This window comes from Bombina bombina, chromosome 3, assembly GCF_027579735.1.
Source record: "Bombina bombina isolate aBomBom1 chromosome 3, aBomBom1.pri, whole genome shotgun sequence".
NCBI lineage: Eukaryota > Metazoa > Chordata > Amphibia > Anura > Bombinatoridae > Bombina > Bombina bombina.
In genome coordinates this window covers 368,362,213-368,385,946 of record NC_069501.1, presented here as the reverse complement: position 1 = coordinate 368,385,946, position 23,734 = coordinate 368,362,213, and the positions used below count along the sequence as shown (strand labels likewise).

General features: G+C 37.5%; 1 protein-coding gene across 1 annotated transcript in view; it reads left to right on the top strand.

The window, feature by feature from the left end:
- The first annotated feature begins 4,117 nt into the window (after positions 1-4,117).
- DIPK2B (divergent protein kinase domain 2B) overlaps positions 4,118-23,734 on the top strand; it is a 224,595-nt gene continuing 204,978 nt past the window's right edge. Inside the window, exon 1 of the mRNA XM_053706501.1 lies at positions 4,118-4,447. Within this exon, the coding sequence (XP_053562476.1) occupies positions 4,227-4,447 (221 nt within the window). The 5' untranslated portion in view covers positions 4,118-4,226. The remainder of the gene's footprint in view (positions 4,448-23,734) is intronic.

Below are 23,734 nucleotides of genomic sequence, written 5' to 3'. Positions count from 1 at the left end.
TAAGCAAATGCATTTACTTTTAACTCGAAATGCACACGCTACTTCCATCGCGGGAAAAGAGTAAAAAAATACCCCTTATCGATTGTGCGCGCCACTTGTAATCTAGCTCTGTATCTGTTCCAAATTGGCAACAACAAGTTAAATAAATCAAATAACATTCAAGTGGCTGTTTAAGTGATGTGCTACAGGACTGCAGAATAGTGATGTCGCGAATAGTTCGCCGGCGAATAGTTCCCGGCAAACATAGCATGTTCGCGTTCGCCGCGGCGGGTGAACATATGCGATGTTCGATCCGCCCCCTATTCTTCATCATTGAGTAAACTTTGACCCTTTACCTCACAGTCAGCAGACACATTACAGCCAATCAGCGGCAGACACTCCCTCCCAGACCCTCCCACCTCCTGCACAGCATCCATTTTAGATTCATTTGGAAGCTGCATTCTTAGTGAGAGGAGGGACAGTGTAGCTGCTGCTGATTAAATAGGGAAATTGATAGCTAGGCTAGTGTATTCAGTGTCCACTACAGTCCTGAAGGACTCATCTGATCTCTGCTGTAAGGACCCCAAAAAGCCCTTTTTAGGGCTAGAACATGTCTGCTTTTTTTTTTTTTTTTCCTGTGTAATCTAATTGCAGTTGCCTGCCTGCCAGCGTGTGTGTCAGGCTCACAGCGTATACTGTGCCCACTTGCCCTGTGCCACCACTCATATCTGGTGTAACAGTAGTGTACATTTAAAAAAAAACAACACTTTTTTGACTGTGAAATAATAGCAGACAGCTGCCAGTACCCAAGAGAGCCGCCAATAAGGCAGATGGGGAGGGTTAGAGAGCTGTTTTGGGGGGGATCAGGGAGGTTGGGGGCTAAGGGAAGGATGCTACACCACAGCATATGTAAATATGCTATAAAAAATTTAAAAAAAATTAAAAACCTTTTATTTTAGTACTGGCAGACTTTCTGCCAGTACTTAAAGGGTCACTAAAACCAAAATCTTTCTTTCATGATTCAGATAGAGAATAGAAATTTAAACAACATTACAATTTACTTCCAGAATTTATTTTGCTTCATTTTTTAAATATCCTTATTTGAAGAAAAAGCAATGCACATGGTGAGCCAATCACATGATGTTTCTATGTGCAGCAACCAATCAGCAGCTAGTGAGCATATCTAGATATGCTTTTCATCAAAGAATATCAAGAGAATAAAACAAATTAGATAATATAAGTAAATTAGAAAGATGTTTAAAATTGCATTCTCTTTCTAAATCATAAAAGAAAAAATGTGGGTGGCATGTCCCTTTAAGATGGCGGGGACAATTGTGGGGTGGGGGAGGGAAGGGAGCTGTTTGGGAGGGATCAGGGGGTCTGATGTGTCAGGTGGGAGGCTGATCTCTACACTAAAGCTAAAATTAACCCTGCAAGCTCCCTACAAACTACCTAATTAACCCCTTCACTGCTAGCCATAATACATGTGTGATGCGCAGCAGCATTTAGCGGCCTTCTAATTACCAGAAAGCAACGCCAAAGTCATATATGTCTGCTATTTCTGAACAGGGGATCCCAGAGAAGCATTTACAACCATTTATGCCATAATTGCATAAGTTGTTTGTAAATAATATCTGTGAGAAACCTAAAGTTTGTGAAAAAGTGAACAATTTTTTTTTATTTGATCGCATTTGGCGGTGAAATGGTGGCATGAAATATACCAAAATGGGCCTAGATCAATACTTTGGGATGTCTTCTAAAAAAAATATGTACATGTCAAGGGATATTCAGGTATTCCTGACAGATATCAGGGTTCCAATGTAACTAGCGCTCATTTTGAAAAAAAGTGGTTTTGAAATAGTAAAGTGCTTCTTGTATTTATTTCCCTATAACTTGCAAAAAAAGCAAAGAACGTGTTAACATTGTTAAACTCAGGACAAAATTTAGAAACTATTTAGCATGGTTGTTTTTTGGTGGTTGTAGATGTGTAACAGATTTTTCAGAGCCTGCCAGGGCACAGTGTCACACCAGTGCAACTCATATCTGGTGTAACAGTAGTGTACATTAAAAAAAAAATACAATTTTGACTGTAATAGATTGAATAGCAGTTAGTTGTCTGCAAGCGTGTGTGTCAGGCCTACAGCGTCTACTCTGCCAACTCGAAAAGTTCTAAGGACATAGTTGACTGGCTAACACAGGACACCCAATCTTCTACAGCTTCCGCTTGGAACCTTGACGCACCATCCTCCTCCAGCTTAGCTTCGGGCACCTCTCAAGTTACCACTCGCCCACCTGCCGCCACCACCAACACTAGCACCACAGCCGCTTCACTCGATCTTTCAGAGGAGTTATTTACACATCAGTTGGAAGAAATGAGTGATGCGCAACCATTATTGCCAGAGGATGTAGATAACAGGGATATGTCTCAGTCAGGCAGCATTACACACATGGACGTACGGTGTGATGATGATGATGTTGTACCCGCTGCAGGAGTTTGGTCTGTCACTGTGAAGCGGGCGTAACCCTTACACTACATGATCGATACAACATCATACCTCATGTTTTAAAGCACGTTATTCCAAACAATTTAGGAATGTTAGGTGATTTATGCCCTTTATGGATTAAAACCAGACTCTGCATCAACTATGTAATTTTCCATGGGAGTTTTGCCATGGATCCCCCTCCGGCACGCCACAGTCCAGGTGTTAGTCCCCTTGAAACAACTTTCCCATCACTATTGTGGCCAGAAAGAGTCGCTGTGGGTTTTTTGAAGTCAATGGCGGTTCGCCCGGTTCGCAAACTTTTGTGGAAGTTCGCGTTCGCCATTCGCGAACCCAAATTTTTATGTTCGCGACATCACTACTGCAGAACAATACAATTTTTTAAAACAAAAATTACCTTTATGATGCTTTTAAAACATTAATTTCAGATGCAGAAATTTCACAGAGAATAGAAAGAATAATTTCTAATGCATAAATAAAAAAATGACATTAATGTCCCCTTAATATCAGTTTCATCTACAGTAAAGGAACCTTAAAGGGACAGTCAACACCAGAATTTTTGTTGTTTTAAAAGATAGATATAATCCCTTAATTACCGGTTCCCCAGTTTTGCATAACCAACACAGTTCTAATTATACATGTTTTACCTCTGTAATTACCTTGTATCTAAGCCTCAGCAGACTTCCCCCTTATTTCTGTTCTTTTGACAGACTTGCATTTTAGCCAATCACAGCTGTCTCCATGGTAAATTCACATGCATGAGCTCAATGTTATCTATATGAAACAGGTGAACTAATACCCTCTAGTGGTGAAAAACTATCAAAATGCATTTAGATTAGAGGCTGCCTTCAAGGTTTAAGAAATTAGCATATGAACCTCCTATGTTTAGCTTAAGAATACCAAGAGAACAAAGCAAAATTGGTGATAAAAGTAAATTGGAAAGTTGTTTAAAATTGCATGCCCTATTTGAAACATGAAAGTTTTTTTTGGATTTGACTGTCCCTTTAAACTTTTCATGGTTCAAAAATATAATTACATTTTAAACAACTTTCCAATCTACTTCTAATAACTAGTTTGCTTTGTCCTCTTGATAATATTATTTGTTTAAAAGCATACCTAGGTACAACTGGGTGCTAGCTGTTGATTGGTGGCTGCATATATAAGCCTCTTGTCATTGTCTCACCCAATGTGCTCAGCTATCTCCAAGTAGTGCATTGCTGCTCCTTCAAAAAAAAAGCAATAAATTAGAGAGATACAAAACTATCTGGATCATGGTTAATCTACAACACTATTTTCTTCAATCTAAAAACACTACTTTAATTGGAACAAAAATAAAGTATACAATACTGTTATAGATAGGGAGACATACTATTATTAACAACCACATGATAATTACACAATATACTGTATATGTTTTGTTCATTATCAGGCAACAGGATATCCTTTAATAACCCATAAAATTGTGCCTGATCTAAGTGTTGATTGCTATTGTTTAAAGCTTTTTGACGGCCATTACAATTGCAGAACTTTACACTTAGCATAGGAAAAAGTAACCATAGTAATGAAAGTTATCTGCATCCTCCATATACTTCCTTCTTCCTCCCATTGCTAGTTGCTCTCCTTCCCACTAACTGATCTGAAACATGTAGAAGAATGCTGGGAGGCTTTAAATCACTAGTTTTGGAGAAACCAAGAAAACTTATTTTTAAGAGGCAGTGCTGGATAGATTTCCCTCTTTTCATTTAGATGGAGACTTGTATATATTTGTTCTCCAAGATTAATGGGCAGTTCGTTTTAATGCTTCTTTTTAGTTTAGCCAAAAAGGAACACCTTGGAGCTTCATCTGTCAACTTGGAATCTAAATTACAGAGCAGTTATAATTTTGGCAAAAGTTTTCTTGGATTGGACAAATGCAACGCCTGCATTGGAACCTCTGCCTGCAAGAAATTCTTTAAAGAGGAACTAAGGTAAGAGATTTATCAACGTTCACTTACATTCTGATTGCTAAGAAGTATATACAGTATATATATATATATATATATATATATATATATATATATATACGTTGATTGGAGTAGCCGTGTTAGTCCAGAGATTTAGATATCAAAATAACAAGAGTCTGCCTGTTACCTAAGCCCCCCTCATGATTTTTACGACACCTTCTCCTCTCCCTGCACTTTCTGTCTTCTTAGCTATTCTGTATTTTAAGATATAATCTGTAAATTCCATTGAATTGGTGAGTATTGCTCCAGACTTTATAAAGGAAGGAACTCAACTTGTCAACTTATAAATGTATAGTTAGTCCAATAAAAAAGTATCATTGCTCAAAGCAATACTCTTGTTATTTTGATATATATATATATATATATAGAGAGAGAGAGAGAGAGAGATAGATAGATAGATAGATAGATAGATAGATAGATAGATAGATGATAGATAGATAGATAGATAGATAGATAGATAGATAGATAGATAGATAGAAATATATGTGTGTGTGTGAATGTGGAGTGTTTGATATTATTCTATGTCTAGATAGATAAACAGATAGATATTTTAATTGTATTTAAAGGGACATTCCAATCAAAATTAGAATCTACGTGGATGCAATTCAGTTTTGACTAGAAGCATTTTTGTAATATACACATATAAGCAAAAATGATTCTAATAAAAGCTATAACTGTTTCAAGTGTGTATTTAAGTATGTACCGTGCACCAGCATTTTAACAACCACACACTCTCAGAGAGCCTAAGGTGCTTATACCATCTGGTAATGACTCAATTTGTTTATTGCTGACATGATACAAACCCCACTGAAGCTCTGACCAGCTGCAGTATTTAAAATGCTGGTGCCCTGAAATATCTAGGTATGCTTCACATGCACGTACAGAGAAAAAAGTTAACACTAACACAGTGATATATTTAATAAAAGCATGTTTGCCAATACATGTATTTTGCAAATATGTTTCTATTCAAAGATGTTATTCATCTATGTGCATTTAGATTTTAACCAGAATGTCCCTTTAAGTATATATGTATGTATTTATAATTTAAGTTATAACACCATACTGAATTATTTTCCTGGTAAAAGCACTACTATATGATAATTTATATGTATTATAATGTAGGTAATAGCTGCACAATATCATATTCAAAATGTTTTCTTTAGTATATGTGTTAATCGGTAGTTACACTGACAATCTTTTTTTTGTTTGTATTAACGTAGAGGTGTTGCATCTTTTTTAAATGAGAAACAAAATGATATACTGTAATGTCAAATGAGCAATTCTTTAGCAAAGTGCAACAAGCTTATGTGTACATAGAGACCAAGAAATATGTATTTGTATGCACCGACATTGAGCAGGAATAAGTCAGTTGGCGACTAGAGGAATTCTACGGTCTCATTCAAGCTTCACATTTTAACAACAGGGTAGTTACATAGCAAACTGCTCAGTGCTGGCTGGTATTGACAAAATGTATGCAGCTTGCTGGTATTGACAAAATGTATGCAGCTTGCCGGTACTGACAGAATGTGTGCAGCTTGCTGGTACTGACAGAATGTGTGCAGCTTGCTGGTACTAACAGAATGTATGCAGCTTGCTGGTACTGACAAAATGTATGCAGCTTGCTGGTACTGACAGAATGTATGCAGCTTGCTGGTACTGACAGAATGTATGTAGCTTGCTGGTACTGACAAAATGTAAGCAGCTTGCTGGTACTGACAGAATGTATGCAGCTTGCTGGTACTGACAGAATGTATGCAGCTTGCTGGTACTGACAAAATGTATGCAGCTTGTTGGTACTGACAGAATGTATGCAGCTTGCTGGTACTGACAAAATGTATGCAGCTTGCTGGTACTGACAGAATGTATGCAGCTTGCTGGTACTGACAGAATGTATGCAGCTTTCTGGTACTGACAAAATGTATGCAGCTTGCTGGTACTGACAGAATGTATGCAGCTTGCTGGTACTGACAGAATGTATGCAGCTTGCTAGTACTGACAAAATGTATGCAGCTTGCTGGTACTGACAGAATGAATGCAGCTTGCTGGTACTGACAGAATATATGCAGCTTGCTGGTACTGACAGAATGAATGCAGCTTGCTGGTACTGACAGAATGTATGCAGCTTGCTGGTACTGACAGAATGTATACAGCTTGCTGGTACTGACAAAATGTGTGCAGCTTGCTGGTACTGACAGAATGTATGCAGTTTGCTGGTACTGATAAAATATATGCAGCTTGCTGGTACTGACAGAATGTATGCAGCTTGCTGGTACTGAAAAAAGGTGTGTAGCTTGCTGGTACTGACAAAATGTATGCAGCTTGCTGGTACTGACAGAATGTATGCAGCTTGCTGGTACTGAAAAAATGTGTGCAGCTTGCTGGTACTGACAGAATGTATTCAGCTTGCTGGTACTGACAAAATATATGCAGCTTGCTGGTACTGAGAGAATGTATGCAGCTTGCTGGTACTGACAGAATGTATGCAGCTTGCTGGTACTGACAAAATGTATGCAGCTTGCTGGTACTGACAGAATGTATGCAGCTTGCTGGTACTGACAGAATGTATGCAGCTTGCTGGTACTGACAAACTGTATGCAGCTTGCTGGTACTGACAGAATGTATGCAGCTTGCTGGTACTGACAGAATGTATGCAGCTTGCTGGTACTGACAAAATGTATGCAGCTTGCTGGTACTGACAGAATGAATGCAGCTTGCTGGTACTGACAGAATATATGCAGCTTGTTGGTACTGACAGAATGAATGCAGCTTGCTGGTACTGACAGAATGTATGCAGCTTGCTGGTACTGACAGAATGTATACAGCTTGCTGGTACTGACAAAATGTGTGCAGCTTGCTGGTACTGACAGAATGTATGCAGTTTGCTGGTACTGATAAAATATATGCAGCTTGCTGGTACTGACAGAATGTATGCAGCTTGCTGGTACTGACAAAATGTGTGTAGCTTGCTGGTACTGACAAAATGTATGCTGCTTGCTGGTACTGACAGAATGTATTCAGCTTGCTGGTACTGACAAAATATATGCAGCTTGCTGGTACTGACAGAATGTATGCAGCTTGCTGGTACTGACAGAATGTATGCAGCTTGCTGGTACTGACAGAATGTATGCAGCTTGCTGGTACTGACAGAATGTATGCAGCTTGCTGGTACTGACAAAATGTATGCAGCTTGCTGGTACTGACAGAATGAATGCAGCTTGCTGGTACTGACAGAATATATGCAGCTTGCTGGTACTGACAGAATGAATGCAGCTTGCTGGTACTGACAGAATGTATGCAGCTTGCTGGTACTGACAGAATGTATACAGCTTGCTGGTACTGACAAAATGTGTGCAGCTTGCTGGTACTGACAGAATGTATGCAGTTTGCTGGTACTGATAAAATATATGCAGCTTGCTGGTACTGACAGAATGTATGCAGCTTGCTGGTACTGAAAAAATGTGTGTAGCTTGCTGGTACTGACAAAATGTATGCAGCTTGCTGGTACTGACAGAATGTATGCAGCTTGCTGGTACTGAAAAAATGTGTGCAGCTTGCTGGTACTGACAGAATGTATTCAGCTTGCTGGTACTGACAAAATATATGCAGCTTGCTGGTACTGACAGAATGTATGCAGCTTGCTGGTACTGACAAAATGTGTGCAGCTTGCTGGTACTGACAGAATGTATGCAGTTTGCTGGTACTGATAAAATATATGCAGCTTGCTGGTACTGACAGAATGTATGCAGCTTGCTGGTACTGAAAAAATGTGTGTAGCTTGCTGGTACTGACAAAATGTATGCAGCTTGCTGGTACTGACAGAATGTATGCAGCTTGCTGGTACTGAAAAAATGTGTGCAGCTTGCTGGTACTGACAGAATGTATTCAGCTTGCTGGTACTGACAAAATATATGCAGCTTGCTGGTACTGAGAGAATGTATGCAGCTTGCTGGTACTGACAGAATGTATGCAGCTTGCTGGTACTGACAAAATGTATGCAGCTTGCTGGTACTGACAGAATGTATGCAGCTTGCTGGTACTGACAGAATGTATGCAGCTTGCTGGTACTGACAAACTGTATGCAGCTTGCTGGTACTGACAGAATGTATGCAGCTTGCTGGTACTGACAGAATGTATGCAGCTTGCTGGTACTGACAAAATGTATGCAGCTTGCTGGTACTGACAGAATGAATGCAGCTTGCTGGTACTGACAGAATATATGCAGCTTGTTGGTACTGACAGAATGAATGCAGCTTGCTGGTACTGACAGAATGTATGCAGCTTGCTGGTACTGACAGAATGTATACAGCTTGCTGGTACTGACAAAATGTGTGCAGCTTGCTGGTACTGACAGAATGTATGCAGTTTGCTGGTACTGATAAAATATATGCAGCTTGCTGGTACTGACAGAATGTATGCAGCTTGCTGGTACTGACAAAATGTGTGTAGCTTGCTGGTACTGACAAAATGTATGCTGCTTGCTGGTACTGACAGAATGTATTCAGCTTGCTGGTACTGACAAAATATATGCAGCTTGCTGGTACTGACAGAATGTATGCAGCTTGCTGGTACTGACAGAATGTATGCAGCTTGCTGGTACTGACAAAATGTATGCAGCTTGCTGGTACTGACAGAATGTATACAGCTTGCTGGCTGGTACTGACAGAATGTATGCAGCTTGCTGGTACTGACAAACTGTATGCAGCTTGTTGGTACTCTCTATGCAGCTTGCTGGTACTGACAAAATGTATGCAGCTTGCTGACACTGACACTGTGGGGCATATGTATCAAGCTCCGTATGGAGCTTGATGCCCCGTGTTTCTGGCGAGTCATCAGACTCGCCAGAAACAGCAGTTATGAAGCAGCGGTCACAAAGACCGCTGCTCCATAACCTGTCCGCCTGCTCTGAGCAGGCGGACAGACATCGCAACAATACAACCCGATTGAGTACAATCGGGTTGATTGACACCTCCCTGCTGGCGGCAACTTGCTGGTACTGACAAAATGTATGCAACTTGCTGGTACTGACAAAATGTATGCAGCTTGCTGGCACTGACAGAATGTATGCAGCTTGCTGGCACTGACAGAATGTGTGCAGCTTGCTGGTACTGACAAAATGTGTGCAGCTTGCTGGTATTGACAGTTGTGGCTGGTGGGTATGACAGCAGTTCATATGTATGAGGGTTGTTACAGCCAATTAAGCAATGTATTAAAGAGACAGTCTAGTCAAAATTAAAGTTTCATGATTCAGATAGGACATGCAATTTTAAACAACTTTCTAATTTAATTTTATCATCAAATTTGCTTTGTTCCCTTGGTTTTCTTTGTTGAAAGCTAAACCTACGTAGGTTTGTATGCTAATTTCTAAGCCCTTGATGGCCACCTTTTAGCTCAGTGCATTTTGACAGTTTTTCACAGTTAGACAGTACTAGTTCATGTGTGCCATATAGATATCATTGTACTTACTCCCGTGGAGTTAAATCTGAGCCAGCATGGATTGGTTAAAAATGCAAGTCTATCAAAAGAACTGAAATAAGGGGGCAGTCTACAGAGGCTTAGATACAAGGTAATCACAGAGGTAAAAAGTATTTTAATATAATAGTGTTAGTTATGCAAAACTGGGGAATGGGTAATAAAGGGATTATCTATCTTTTTTAACAATAACAATTCTGGAATAGACTGTCCCTTTAATTTACCTCCACACAGTCACAGATGCTTGCATCTACTACTACACTGACTTTTTTGTGACTTCAGATACCAGTTGCACACGTGTAGCCACATTTATTACCTATCAAAGGGGCATTTTTTTAATAGGAAGAAAACAAACCATAATTAAGGAGTAAAAACAGAAATGTAAGTGGTGTGAACAAATCATACTTCAAATGCTCATTGATCATGTGTTCATATAAAAATAATATGCAAAAATAAATGCCTACAGTATGATTTGTGTCATGTTTTCTGATAAACTGGTCATGTTCCCGGTAAATCATACGGTAGGACAGGCACATTCACTTAGCCATCTTTCACATTGTCCAAGTGCCTATAATATGTCAGCGCTTTCTTTTGGAGAATATGCAACACGGGGACACTTATGTAAACAAATTATTACTTTATGCTTGTTAAAAGGGAAGAAACAGAGGCTCTGTGAAAGACATATATATACCCCAGTATTAGATATGAGTATCTGGTTACAATATTGTGGTAGAGATGTTGTAATCAGAAATCTCATGTATGCCAGTGTTTTAATGTCCATGATGTCCATGTCATGGTCAATGATCTTAATTTAAGGTAAGATTAAGTTATGGTTAGAGTTAGTGCTAGGGGTTAGGGCTAAAGTTATCCCTTGGATGCCAGAAAGGGCTACAGAGTGCCTGTCATATGGACTGTATTATTGCCGCTGTCATTTCTGCCCAGGAACCACATTGTGACAGCCTTATTGCTTCTGCAATATTTGATGATATTGAGAATCCCTGAATATGACATATTCTTTAGGTACAAAGATATGATAACACACACACATATATACACACAAATACACAACATTGTAGAAGGGGACAGGACGTGGCAAGGGAGACATTTGTATCGAAGGGATGGAGGTGAGAGACACAGTAGGACAGTTCATGACAATTCTGCAAGTGAGGGATGGTTTGGAGTTCTGTATTAATATAACATTAATTTGGGAATTTTGAATTAACAAAATTGTAAAAAAATGATCTAAGATGTTTAACAATTTAAATGATCAGTTGTTTAGTTGCTCTCCCTTAGGGTCTGATGTTCAAAACCTCGCCAGCATGGAGAGAAATCACGCAAAATATTTGGGATTTTTTTAGACCTTGACTCCTTGTAGGAGTCATGTTTCTCATAAAGAACACTATATAGCAAAATAAACATGTTAAACTTTGTGGAGGTTTTTTTTAAGGGCCTCACCGTAAGACTTCCAGGAATATTTTGCCTGAGCAGCGAGGTTTTGAATATCAGGCCCTTAGTGCTAAGTACTTTTCTTTCCGACCAAAGAAAACAAAGCTAACTTCTTGATAATGAAACCAATCAACTCTGCCCTTTGCTAAACGTTTACATGCATCTGTATTATTTATTTGCTTTATCCCAAAACTGTAGATGGTTAAAGGTAAAAATAGATTTCTAATAAATGATCTAGGAGGTTTCATTGCACACTAAGGGCTAGATTACAAGTGGAGCGCTAATTTATTTGTCAGCACATATTTGTTGTGGAGCGCAAATATCATGCTCGCGTAAGAGATATTTTGTGCTCCACTCGTAATCTGGCCCTAAACAAATGTTAATTAGAATGATTTATTGAAAGCCAAGTTGGGCATGACAATAATATGCAGATGCATTTTTTAAATTAAATTACGGCTAGATTACGAGTCTTGCGTTATGAGTAAAAAAGCAGCGTTAAGGCTCATAACGCTGCTTTTTTACTACCACTGCTATTACGAGTATTGCAGATTTAGAGGCACCGCACACTTTTTTGGCCTTACCGCAAATTAACTTACGCAATTTGCGTATAGTCTATTTTCAATGGGACTTTCATAGCGCCAGTATTACAAGCTTGTCCTGGGAGGCCAAAAAATGAGCGGTACAGCCTATCCCATCAAGATTCGTAACGCATTCTAAAGTCAGTAGTTATGAGTTTTACACTACAAAGCCGTAGCATAAAACTCATAACTAAAGTGCTAAAAAGTACACTAACACTCATAAACGACCTATTAACCACTAAACTGAGGCCCTCACGCATCGTAAATACTAAAATTAAATTATTAACCCCATAATCTGCTGCTCCGGACATCGCCACCACTATAATAAACATATTAACCCCTAAACCGCTGCACTCCCGCCTCGTAAACATTAGTTAAATATTATTAACCCCTAATCTGCTGTCCCTTACATCACCGTCACCTACCTACATGTATTAACCCCTAATCTCCCGCCCCCAACGTCGCCGCCACTATATTAAATTTATTAACCCCTAAATCTAAGTCTAACCCTAACACCCCTTAACTTAAATATAATTCAAAGAAATATAAATAAAAATTACTATCATTACCTAAATAATTCCTATTTAAAACTAAATACTTACCTATAAAATAAACCCTAAGCTAGCTACAATATAACTAATAGTTACATTGTAGCTATTTTAAGGATTATTTTTATTTTACAGGCAAGTTTGTATTTATTTTAACTAGGCAGAATAGTTACTAAATAGTTATTAACTATTTAATAACTACCTAGCTAAAATAAATACAAATTAACCTGTAAAATAAAACCTAACCTGTCTTACACTAACACCTAACCTAACCCTACAATTAAATAAATTCCCTAAATTAAATACAATTAACTAAATTCAATACAATTAGCTAAATTACAAAAAAAAAACCACTAAATTACAGAAAATTAAAAACAAATTACAAGATCTTTAAACTAATTACACCTAATCTAATAGCCCTATCAAAATAAAAAAGCCCACCCAAAATAAAAAAAAACCTAGCCTAAACTAAACTACCAATAGCCCTTAAAAGGGCCTTTTGCGGGGCATTGCTCCAAAGAAATCAGCTCTTTTACCTGTAAAAAAATACAAACAACCACCCCAACAGTAAAACCCACCACCCACACAACCAACCCCCCAAATAAAACCCTAACTAAAAAAACCTAAGCTCCCCATTGCCCTGAAAAGGGCATTTGGATGGGCATTGCCCTTAAAAGGGCATTTAGCTTTATTGCAGCCCAAACCCCTAATCTAAAAATAAAACCCACCCAATACACCCTTAAAAAATCCTAACACTAATCCCCGAAGATCTACTTACAGTTTTGAAGAGCCGACATCCATCCTCAACGAAGCCGGGAGAAGTCTTCATCCAATCGGCAAGATGTCCTCAACGAAGCTGGCAGAAGTGGTCCTCCAGACGGGCAGAAGTCTTTACCCAGACGGCATCTTCTATCTTCATCCTTCCAACGTGGAGCGGCTCCATCTTCAAGACATCCAGCACGGAGCATCCTCTTCAATCGACGGCTTCTTCTGGAATGAAGGTTCCTTTAAATGACGTCATCCAAGATGGCGTCCCTTAGATTCCGATTGGCTGATAGGAATTAAGGTTGAAAAAATCCTATTGGCTGATGAAACAGCCAATAGAATGCAAGCTCAATCCTATTGGCTGATTGGATCAGTCAATAGGATTTTTTCAACCTTAATTCTGATTGGCTGATAGAATTCTATCAGCCAACCTGAATCTAAGGGACGCCATTTTGGATGACGTCATTTAAAGGAACCTTCATTCCAGAAGAAGCCGTCGATTGAAGAGGAAGCTCCGCGACGGATGTCTTGAAGATGGAGCTGCTCCACATCAGAAGGATGAAGATAGAAGATACCGTCTGGGTGAAGACTTCTCCCCATCTAGAGGACCACTTCTGCCGGCTTCATTGAGGACATCTTGCCGCTTGGATGAAGACTTCTCCCGGCTTCATTGAGGATGGATGTCGGCTCTTCAAAACTGTAAGTGGATCTTCGGGGGTTATTGTTAGGATTTTTTAAGGGTGTATTGGGTGGGTTTTGTTTTTAGATTAGGGGTTTGGGCTGCAATAGAGCTAAATACCCTTTTAAGGGCAATGCCCATCCAAATGCCCTTTTCAGGGCAAGGGGGAGCTTAGGTTTTTTTAGTTTGGGTTTTATTTGGGGGGTTGGTTGTGTGGGTGGTGGGTTTTACTGTTGGGGTGGTTGTTTGTATTATTTTTTTACAGGTAAAAGAGCTGACTTCTTTAGGGCAATGCCCCACAAAAGGCCCTTTTAAGGGCTATTGGTAGTTTAGTTTAGGCTAGGTTTTTTATTTTGGGTGGGCTTTTTTTATTTTGATAGGGCTATTAGATTAGGTGTAATTAGTTTAAAGATCTTGTAATTTGTTTTTTATTTTCTGTAATTTAGTGTTTGTGCTTTTTTGTAATTTAGCTAATTGTATTGAATTTAGTTAATTGTATTTAATTTAGGGAATTTATTTAATTGTAGGGATAGGTTAGGTGTTAGTGTAAGACAGGTTAGGTTTTATTTTACAGGTCAATTTGTATTTATTTTAGCTAGGTAGTTATTAAATAGTTAATAACTATTTAGTAACTATTCTACCTAGTTAAAATGATTACAAACTTGCCTGTAAAATAAAAATAAACCCTAAGATAGATACAATGTAACTATTAGTTATATTGTAGCTAACTTAGGGTTTATTTTACAGGTAAGTACTGTATTTAGTTTTAAATAGGAATTATTTAGTTATTAATAGCAGGTTTTATTTATAGTTATTTTAATTATATTTAAGTTAGGGGGTGTTAGGATTAGACTTAGGTTTAGGGGTTAATACATTTAATATAGTTGTGGCGACGTTAGCGACGGCAGATTAGGGGTTAATAATATTTAACTAGTGTTTGCGATGCGGGAGTGCGGCGGTTTAGGGGTTATTATGTTTATTATAGTGGCGGTTACGTTGGAGGTGGCAGATTAGGGGTTAATAAGTGTAGGTAGGTTGCGGCGACATTGGGGGCGGGAGATTAGGGTTAATAAATATAATGTAGGTGTAGGCGATGTTGGGGGCAGCAGATTAGGGGTTAATAAGTATAATGTAGGAGTTGGCGATGTCCAGAGCGGCAGATTAGGGGCTAATAAGTGTAAGATTAGGGGTGTTTAGACTAGGGGTTCATGTTAGGGTGTTAGGTGTAAACATAAAATTTGTTTCCCCATAGGAATCAATGGGGCTGCGTTACTGAGCTTTACGCTGCTTTTTGGCAGGTGTTAGACTTTTTCTCAGCCGGCTCTCCCCATTGATGTCTATGGGGAAATCGTGCACAAGCACATACAACCAGCGCAACGCTGACTTAAGCAGCGCTGGTATTGGAGTGCAGTGTGGAGCTCAATTTTGCACTACGCTCACTTCTTGTCTTTTAACGCCGGGTTTAGAAAAACCTATAATACCAGCACTGTGGGTAAGTGAGTGGTGACAATAACGTGCAAGTTAATTCCTCACCCCTCATAACGCAAAACTTGTAATCTAGCTGTTAGTTATTTAAATATTAAAAAGATAAGAGTAATGTTTTAGTGCCATAAACCAATTAGTGCCATCATGTTGTAATTTAAGTTTCCATTTCTGCTGAGGCCAATTAGGGAAAGCTATACATGAGTCAGTAGAGTGTACAGCGAATGACTGTGTAGCACACAGCAGTATAAAGGCTGGAATCTGCATTTTCACTAACAGGAATTGGAGAGTCCACAATTTTCAGAACTAAATACAAAGGAAAAGAATACAAAATAAATAATGAAATATACTGCACTTTTTGTTTTTTAATATAAATATTTAAACATGTTTAATTACAATCTCAAGGTGTTTTAAATACTTTGAGATTGTAATATAAAATTGACAATTTTGCATAGTAAAAACCAATTGGTATTATACTTTAATTTTTTTATTTGGATAGTTTGTGCTGTAAAATGCAGTGCTTTGTGTAAATATGTTTCTTCTCCGATGCTCCCAATAAACTGCAACCTCAGTTTGCTTTAAAATGCTACAAATTGCCTATACCATCTTCATGCTACACAATGATTGTTTAGAGTAGTGGACAAACTCAATTACAGGTAACTCTAATTGGCCAAAATTAAGGGACATAAGATAAACATACTCAAATAGTTTTGCAAATCATTATTATTTATTCATGTATTTTGTAAATAATTCAGTGCTTAATTGCTGCTATAAACTATGCACAGAAATAAAGAAAAAAAATTTTTTATTCTTAACCATTCTAGGAGATTCTCAATATAATTTTATAAGATTTTAGAAAATGATATGTCTGTTCAATGAGAAAGTTCTATGTTTTACCGTTTCTAATATACAGTTTTACACCTTACAATTTATGATTTTATTCCACTTAGATGCAGTAGTATACTTGCTATTAGCGAAATTACCTACAATTCATTTTGCTATTCTCAAGATAAACTTGAAACAGATTTCCTAGTTTAATTCATGTTTTTTAATGTTTCTCTAAAGAACTGAAAAGCGCACATGTTGCTCTCTAAATGGGAAAAAATATCAATTAAAGGGACACTCAAGTCAAAATAAACTTTTATGATTCAGAAAGACCATGCGGTTTGAAGACACTTTCCAATTTACTACCATTATCAAATTTTGCACAATTTTGTTATATTCACACTTTCTGGGGAACAAGATTCTACTGAGCATGTGCACAATCTCACAGGGTACATGTATACTAGACTGTGATTGGCTAATGTCTATCACATGATACAGGGGGGGCCGGAAAATAGGAAAAAAAATACATTTGTCAGAAGAAAAATCTACTGCTTATTTAAAATTCAGTGTAGGAGTTAAATCATTGTCTTTCTATTATGCACTTGTTAATTATACAATTCTACTCCATTTAGTGGTACTTTAATTTAATTGTTACTTTCACTTAATTTATAACTGCCCCTAGTTGGATTAAACCTGAGTGATTAGATAAGAACAGGGCTTTCTTATTCTAGAGAATAACTTAGTTACAAAATGGTGGCATTCATTACTAAAGTGAAACTAAAACTTTACTCTTATTTCTTAAATATGTATACAACTAATATACTTAAAAAAAGAAATCTGCATATTATTCTCAAATTTATCTTTGCGTTGAACGCATCATTAAATCTCAACTCTTTTAGACTCCAGTATCCCTTTAAATTGTGTACAGTAGCATAATAATCAGACATGCATCTCATAGTAAATAACAACATTTGATTAAAAGGTATCCATGTTTTTTTACACCACATTACATGATACATGTTTAACTGAAAATATGGTTATTTTTATTCTATAAACATCATAAACATGACAAAGTGAATGTAGAGATGAAACCAATAGGAGCAGTGACGTATTTAGGTTTTGTGCTGCCCTAGCACTCAAAATTCTGCTTCCCCCCCCCCCACCAAGGTTTTTGGCCTTTTTTAGTCATAATATTTTTTGGTCAGGTAGTAATTAGAATTTTTTTATGGCATTTCCAAAATAAACCTTCACACAAACACACAGTTACAGACGTTTACACAAACACACAGTCACAGACACATACACAAACACAGACATACACATTCCCAGACATAACAGGCACACACACATCTATCTATTGCTGCAATATATATATATATATATATATATATATATATATATATATGCTGCAAAAATCTAGAAGAACAAGCGCACAGATACACTATTCATAGTGCAAATCAATTTAATATTAAAAAGGCATATAGCAAATATACAACATTCAAGAGTGAATCCTACTCACAAAGGAAACCCCAATCGTATGAGGTAAGTAATGTCTGTCGGATCCTTAAAGTGTCCCCACTTATTATAGGCAACAGTCACAGTTTTGTCTCCACTTGATAGTGGCTAACAAGTCCCAAATGGTAGGAAAGTCTCCTTATAGCAAAAAAGTCCTCGGTAGTTAAAGGAGGTAGCGGTCGATGTTATAAAGGAATATCCAGTCTGTCTTACCGCTCCTGTAGTCTCTTAGACGAACCGAGGCTGAAGGATAGAAGTATTTTGCAAACCAGCGTGGATCAGTGACTCCGTATGGCAACGTAGTATCGTCTACACCAGAGCACTCCTTTCTTCCTGTTGGCTTGTAAATCACAAGAGACGTAAGGTGGGCGTGGCCTTACGCGTTTCACGGTAACATCCGCTTCGTCAGAGGCTTGTAGTGCGCCCACACACACATCTATCTATTGCTGCAATATATATATATATATATATATATATTGCTGCAATATATATATATATATATATATATATATATATATTGCTGCAATATATATATATATATATATATATATATATATATATATATATATATATATATACAGTCATGGCCAAAAATATTAGCTTCCCGGCATTTCTGTCAGATAATGCACCACTTCACCCAGAAAATTGTTCCAATTACAAATGTTTATGCATTCTCGTGTTTATTTCTTATGTTTGTATTGGTATGATACAAAAAAAGTGGAGAAAAAAAAGCCAAATCTGACACATTCAACGCAAAACTCTAAAAATAGACTGGACAAAATTATTGGCACCCTCAATTTAATATTTGGTAGCACACCCCTTGGAAAAAATAACTGAAATCAAATCACTTTCTGTAACCATTAATGAGTTTCTTACACACCTCTACTGGAATTTTGGACCACTCTTCTTTCGTCAACTGCTCCAGGTCTCTCAGATTGGAAGGGTTCCTTTTCCCAACTGCTGTTTTGAGATCCATGACCTCTAAAGGAAACCCAATTTTCTGACACTGGGCCCTACATTGCACCACAGAATTCTTTGGTAGTCTTCAGATTTCATAATGCCATATACGCAGTCAAGACATCCAATGCCTGAAGCAGCAAAGCAACCCCAAAACATCAGTGAATCTCCACCATATTTGACTGTAGGGACTGTATTCTTTTCTTTAAAAGCATATTTTTTTTTTCTGAAAACAATAGAATGATAGGCTTTACCAAAAAGCTGTAATTTTGTTTCGTCTATCCACAGCACATTCTCCCAAAAGGATTTTGGCTTCCTCAGGTAAGTTTTGGCAAACTCTGACTTTTTTATGTTTCTATGTCAACAGTGGGGTCCTCCTTGGCCTCCTACCATAGCGTCCTTTTTCATTCAGATGACGACGTATAGTGCGAGCAGACACATTTGTACCCTGTGCCTGAAGGTCAGCTTGAATTTGTCTGCAAGTTGATCGAGGTTCTTTATCCACCAGTCCACGCTCAGTTAGGGTTGCCACCTTTTTCTCAAAAAAATACCGGCCATGGGTGAGGGCGGAGCCACAAAAGGGAGGAGCCCAAAAAGAGGCAGATTTATTTAATGCTGAAAAATTTTCCACCTGTTGTGGAATGCAAATGTTCTAAGGGCTATAGTATTACTCTGAAGCTTTCATATTCTTCTGCCAGATGTTTCTGTATTAAAAACGTATGAGATAAGTTGCATATCTACAAATTCTTCCTATATAGTGATATTATTAGAAGATAAACTACACAGCCCATGAGCATAGATTCTGATATATAGAGAATAACCCACAAAAGCGTGTAATACTTTTTTAAAACCATAGTTTCCCTTTTATCATGAAAAAAAAATGGGTTCCACGCTTTTGTGTGTTATTCTCTATATAGCAGAATCTATGCTCATGGGCTGTGTAGTGCATCTAATGGAATACACCTAACGTTTACACATCATTTAAAGCATGTATGTATTGTTCAGCTATGTGTTCAGTTCTATCAATAGAAAAAAATGGTAAATCAGAAACACACAAATTCCTGGGCTAAGGATAAAATAAATGAAGGAGCCGCTAGTGTTTGGGCCGTTCTGTGGCTTACTAGACTATATGACAGCAGCGTTTTGAGCCCTAAGTGCTACCTCAGGGATGCTGTCACTTTCGCCGCTTTTGGACAGAAATCCAAGTTGAGGAAAGCAGCTTGCAATTCGACATGGCATTGGCAGCTTCTCCTGTGACATGAGCAAGTCATCTAGAGTCGAGATAGGAAATTCTCTTCCCTGCCCAGTCCAGGCTGCACAGGCATATACGGCTCCTACATCTCAGTACTAGTCTTGCTGTGTTGCGAATCTCCCACGCGCCCCAGGCCACACCTCTTGCAGTGACTAAAGCGCATCATAGAAAGGTGAAGGGAAGCTTGCTTACCTAAGGAACAGACAGTTACTGTAGTAACATGGTTTTCTATGCCTGTAATAGGCGCCATCTGCTGGAAACACGTTTAACAACAGAAAATGGATTGTAACCTATCTGTAAACATGACAGCTGCTGCAAAAAAAAAACCCAGCTTTTGCATTGCCAGTATTTTACTAATACCGGCACCGGCTCCTAATCACCAATTACCGACTGTGCCAGTAAAATACCGGCTGGGTGGCAACCTTATGCTCAGTGTGGCACACAGAGACACACAACAGAAAGGATAAGTCAATTTTTCACCATTTCAACTGGTTGCCGATGTGATTTCTATATTGTCAGCACCTGTTAATTGATACAGGTGATTTTAATTACAAATAACAGGAGCATCACAAACTTGGAATGCAATTATTTCTTACAATTTTGAGAAGGTGCCAATAATTTTGTCCAGTCCATTTTTGGAGTTTTGCGTGGAATCTGTCAGATTTGGCTTTTTTTCTCCAAATTTTTGTGTCACACCAATACAAACAAAATAAATAAACAGGAGAATGCCTAAATATTAGTAATTGTAACTTTTTTGTTTGACTAGGCCAAAATACACCCAAGAATAGGAGGAATTTAATGTAATTATAAAAGTGTTGTATAAGTAAGTTCTATATTTCAGTATTAAAACAAGGCTGTAATTTTTGTACATACGAATGATAGTAATAAAGCAGACCAAAGTATCACTTTTTGTACCAGCATATGTGTTCCTTCTACAAATTTCCTTTATATAGCTAAGTCTCAAACAACATATTTCCATAAAAATCTATTCTAAAGTAAGCCCAAAATATTATTTCCATGATATATATGATGAGAAAGGGGAATATACTAATATTAAATGCTACAATTATAAATGAAAATATTTTTGTTTTTGTAATGATAAAAATGGCCTTTAAAAAAAAAATATATATATATATATACATACATTCTCTGGCACTTCCTGCTGAGGGACACAGTTAATGCCCAGTTCATTGTTGGGATTTGATTTACAAATGATTTGTGCTTTTTTAATCTTACCCTCTTCCTGGTTTTCTGACATTATTCTTGTTACATACTTGAAGTCCCACTAGAATTTTGTTTTCCATGTTCTCATCAGTCCTAACCATATTATTACATCATTATTATTATTATTATTATTATTATTATTATTATTATTATTAATATTATTAATAATTATAAGTAATGCACCATTATAGTCAGCAGTACTATAGGGGGTTATGGAGGGGACACAGATAAAGCAAGAGAAGGGTATACAAACCAGGCAGGACATATGGGTAATTGGTCACTGCTCTCCACATACTTTATATATCTGTTTCAGCATCTGTGCTTGTACTGACTTAGAATGTTTGATTTTTCTCCGGCCTTATGGTGCCATGTGTCTGCGCCACTGTTATACTTCTGGGCCTACTTTTAAAGGCCAATCGTACTGATTTTACAATGAGAAACTGTACTGATTCTGGGCTAGATTACAAGTTTAGTGATAATAGTTTTTCGCTCGTATAACAAGTTGAACGTAAGCACAATTGACGTTAACGCGCATCAAGATAGTGCTCCTCAGAGTTCTGGTTAACTGTTTCATGAAACAAATATATTGTACAAAAATACCATCAGACATATTTAGAAATATGTATTTATGAATAAATAGAACATATTCTGTTAAGTGAAGAAAATTGCAATGTGAAATATTTATATTTTCATGTCGGGTTAGCGCACGTATGCGATCGTGTTTGTGTGCGAGTAGGGTGTGTTTTTCCACTTCTATGGGGAAAATGTTAAAGCGATGATATTCAAAAAATTTTTGAGTGTATTGGTTTATCGCGTGAGTCAAAACTTTTTACTTTAAACTTTTAATACGAGCACCACCCGACGTGCGTAAAAAGCTTAATTCTAGCTGAGTTAGCACGTGAGCAGGAGAGTTAAATACCGCTCCACTTGTAATCTGGTGCATAGACAATATTAACAAAAATCTTACATTATAGGATTCTAACAATTAATAGAACCTGCTATGATTGACTGATACTCCTTGAAGAAAACTTGTAAACAAAGCTGGCATTTGGATATTAAATAAATCTCTCTTTTTACCTGGTGCTCCGTGTCTTTTTGTTGCTGATTGAATTAAAAGCACCTATCTTTCAATGGTGAACAAACATACAACTCCCGTATGACTAAATTCCAGCATTTAGTTTCTGACCAGCTGTCTCTAACATCAGTCGTTAGTAATACTATGGCAGGGGATGATGGACAAATGAATGGAGCTTATTAACCAATATAATACAAAACAATATACTACCTTTCCCCTTATTCCTGCACTTTTTCTGGTGCAAAACCACATGAACAAATGAAAGAATCGATTTCATCAAGCAATTGGTTGTTTTCTGTCCGTTTCGTCCAATAATGTATTCGGTTGTTCGTGTATCAAATATCTTGACGAATCATCAACATTCGTACAAATGAAAAGACTTAGACTTAGATCTAAAAAGCAAACATAATTGTATTTTTTTTTTTTTTTAAAGAGACAGGAAACCCCAAAAATGTATTTCGTGATTCTGATAGAACATACAATTTCAATCAACTTTTCAATTTACTTCTATTATCAAATTTTCTTCATTATCTTGCTATCCATTTTTGAAGGAACAGCATTGCAATAGTGGCAGCTTGCTAAACACATCTAGTGAGCCAATCACAAGAGACAAATGTGTGCAGGCACCAATCAGCCGCTAGCTACCACTAGTGTAGGATATTTATGTATTCTTTTTTAACAAGGGATACCTTGAGAACAAAGTACATTTGAAAATAGAAGTGAATTTAAAAGTGTCTTAAAATTACATGCTGTATCTGAATCATGCACGTTTAATTTTGAATTTCCTATCCCTTTAACATTATTGTTTATCATTTGAGAAAATAAATTAAAATTGCTAACTGAATGTGCTGTGTGCTTGAACAGAGCTAATAGATGCTCCTGTGCCCTCTGCTACCGGAAACACAGTGACTGGAGGGAGGCAGAAAGCCAGTATTAGCTCAGAAGCGAAAGTGAAAGTACGTGTGAATAATTAATGTCAGCAATAACTGAATGTATTAAAAAAATGTTTAGAAAGAAACCATGAGCGACTACCCCCTCCAAATCATGTGTGTTTGTGTGGACCGGGACCCGCTATGGGGAATTAGCAGAGGACGAGGAAGTGTTGTCAGGAGCTTGTCTCCAAGATAATTCTGAAATTTTTGACACAGTAGAACCTTTTGAGGTACTTAAGAAATTGAAATAAAATTAAATAAGAAATCAGAAACAGAAAGATTGCATGAGAAATTGTGGGGTATTGAGTCAGAACAAACTACTTCTTGATATAAGCCAGTTTTACGAAGATGTAGCTCAGAAAACCCTAGCTAATGAAGCTAGGGTGGAGATAGAAACTAAAGATATGTGGAAGTTATATCAACAGCAAGTGGACAAAAGAGTACAGAAGGGAAAGCGCTGTAACCCAGGAACAGGTTCCGAAGTGACTCCTGCCCCCACGCTAG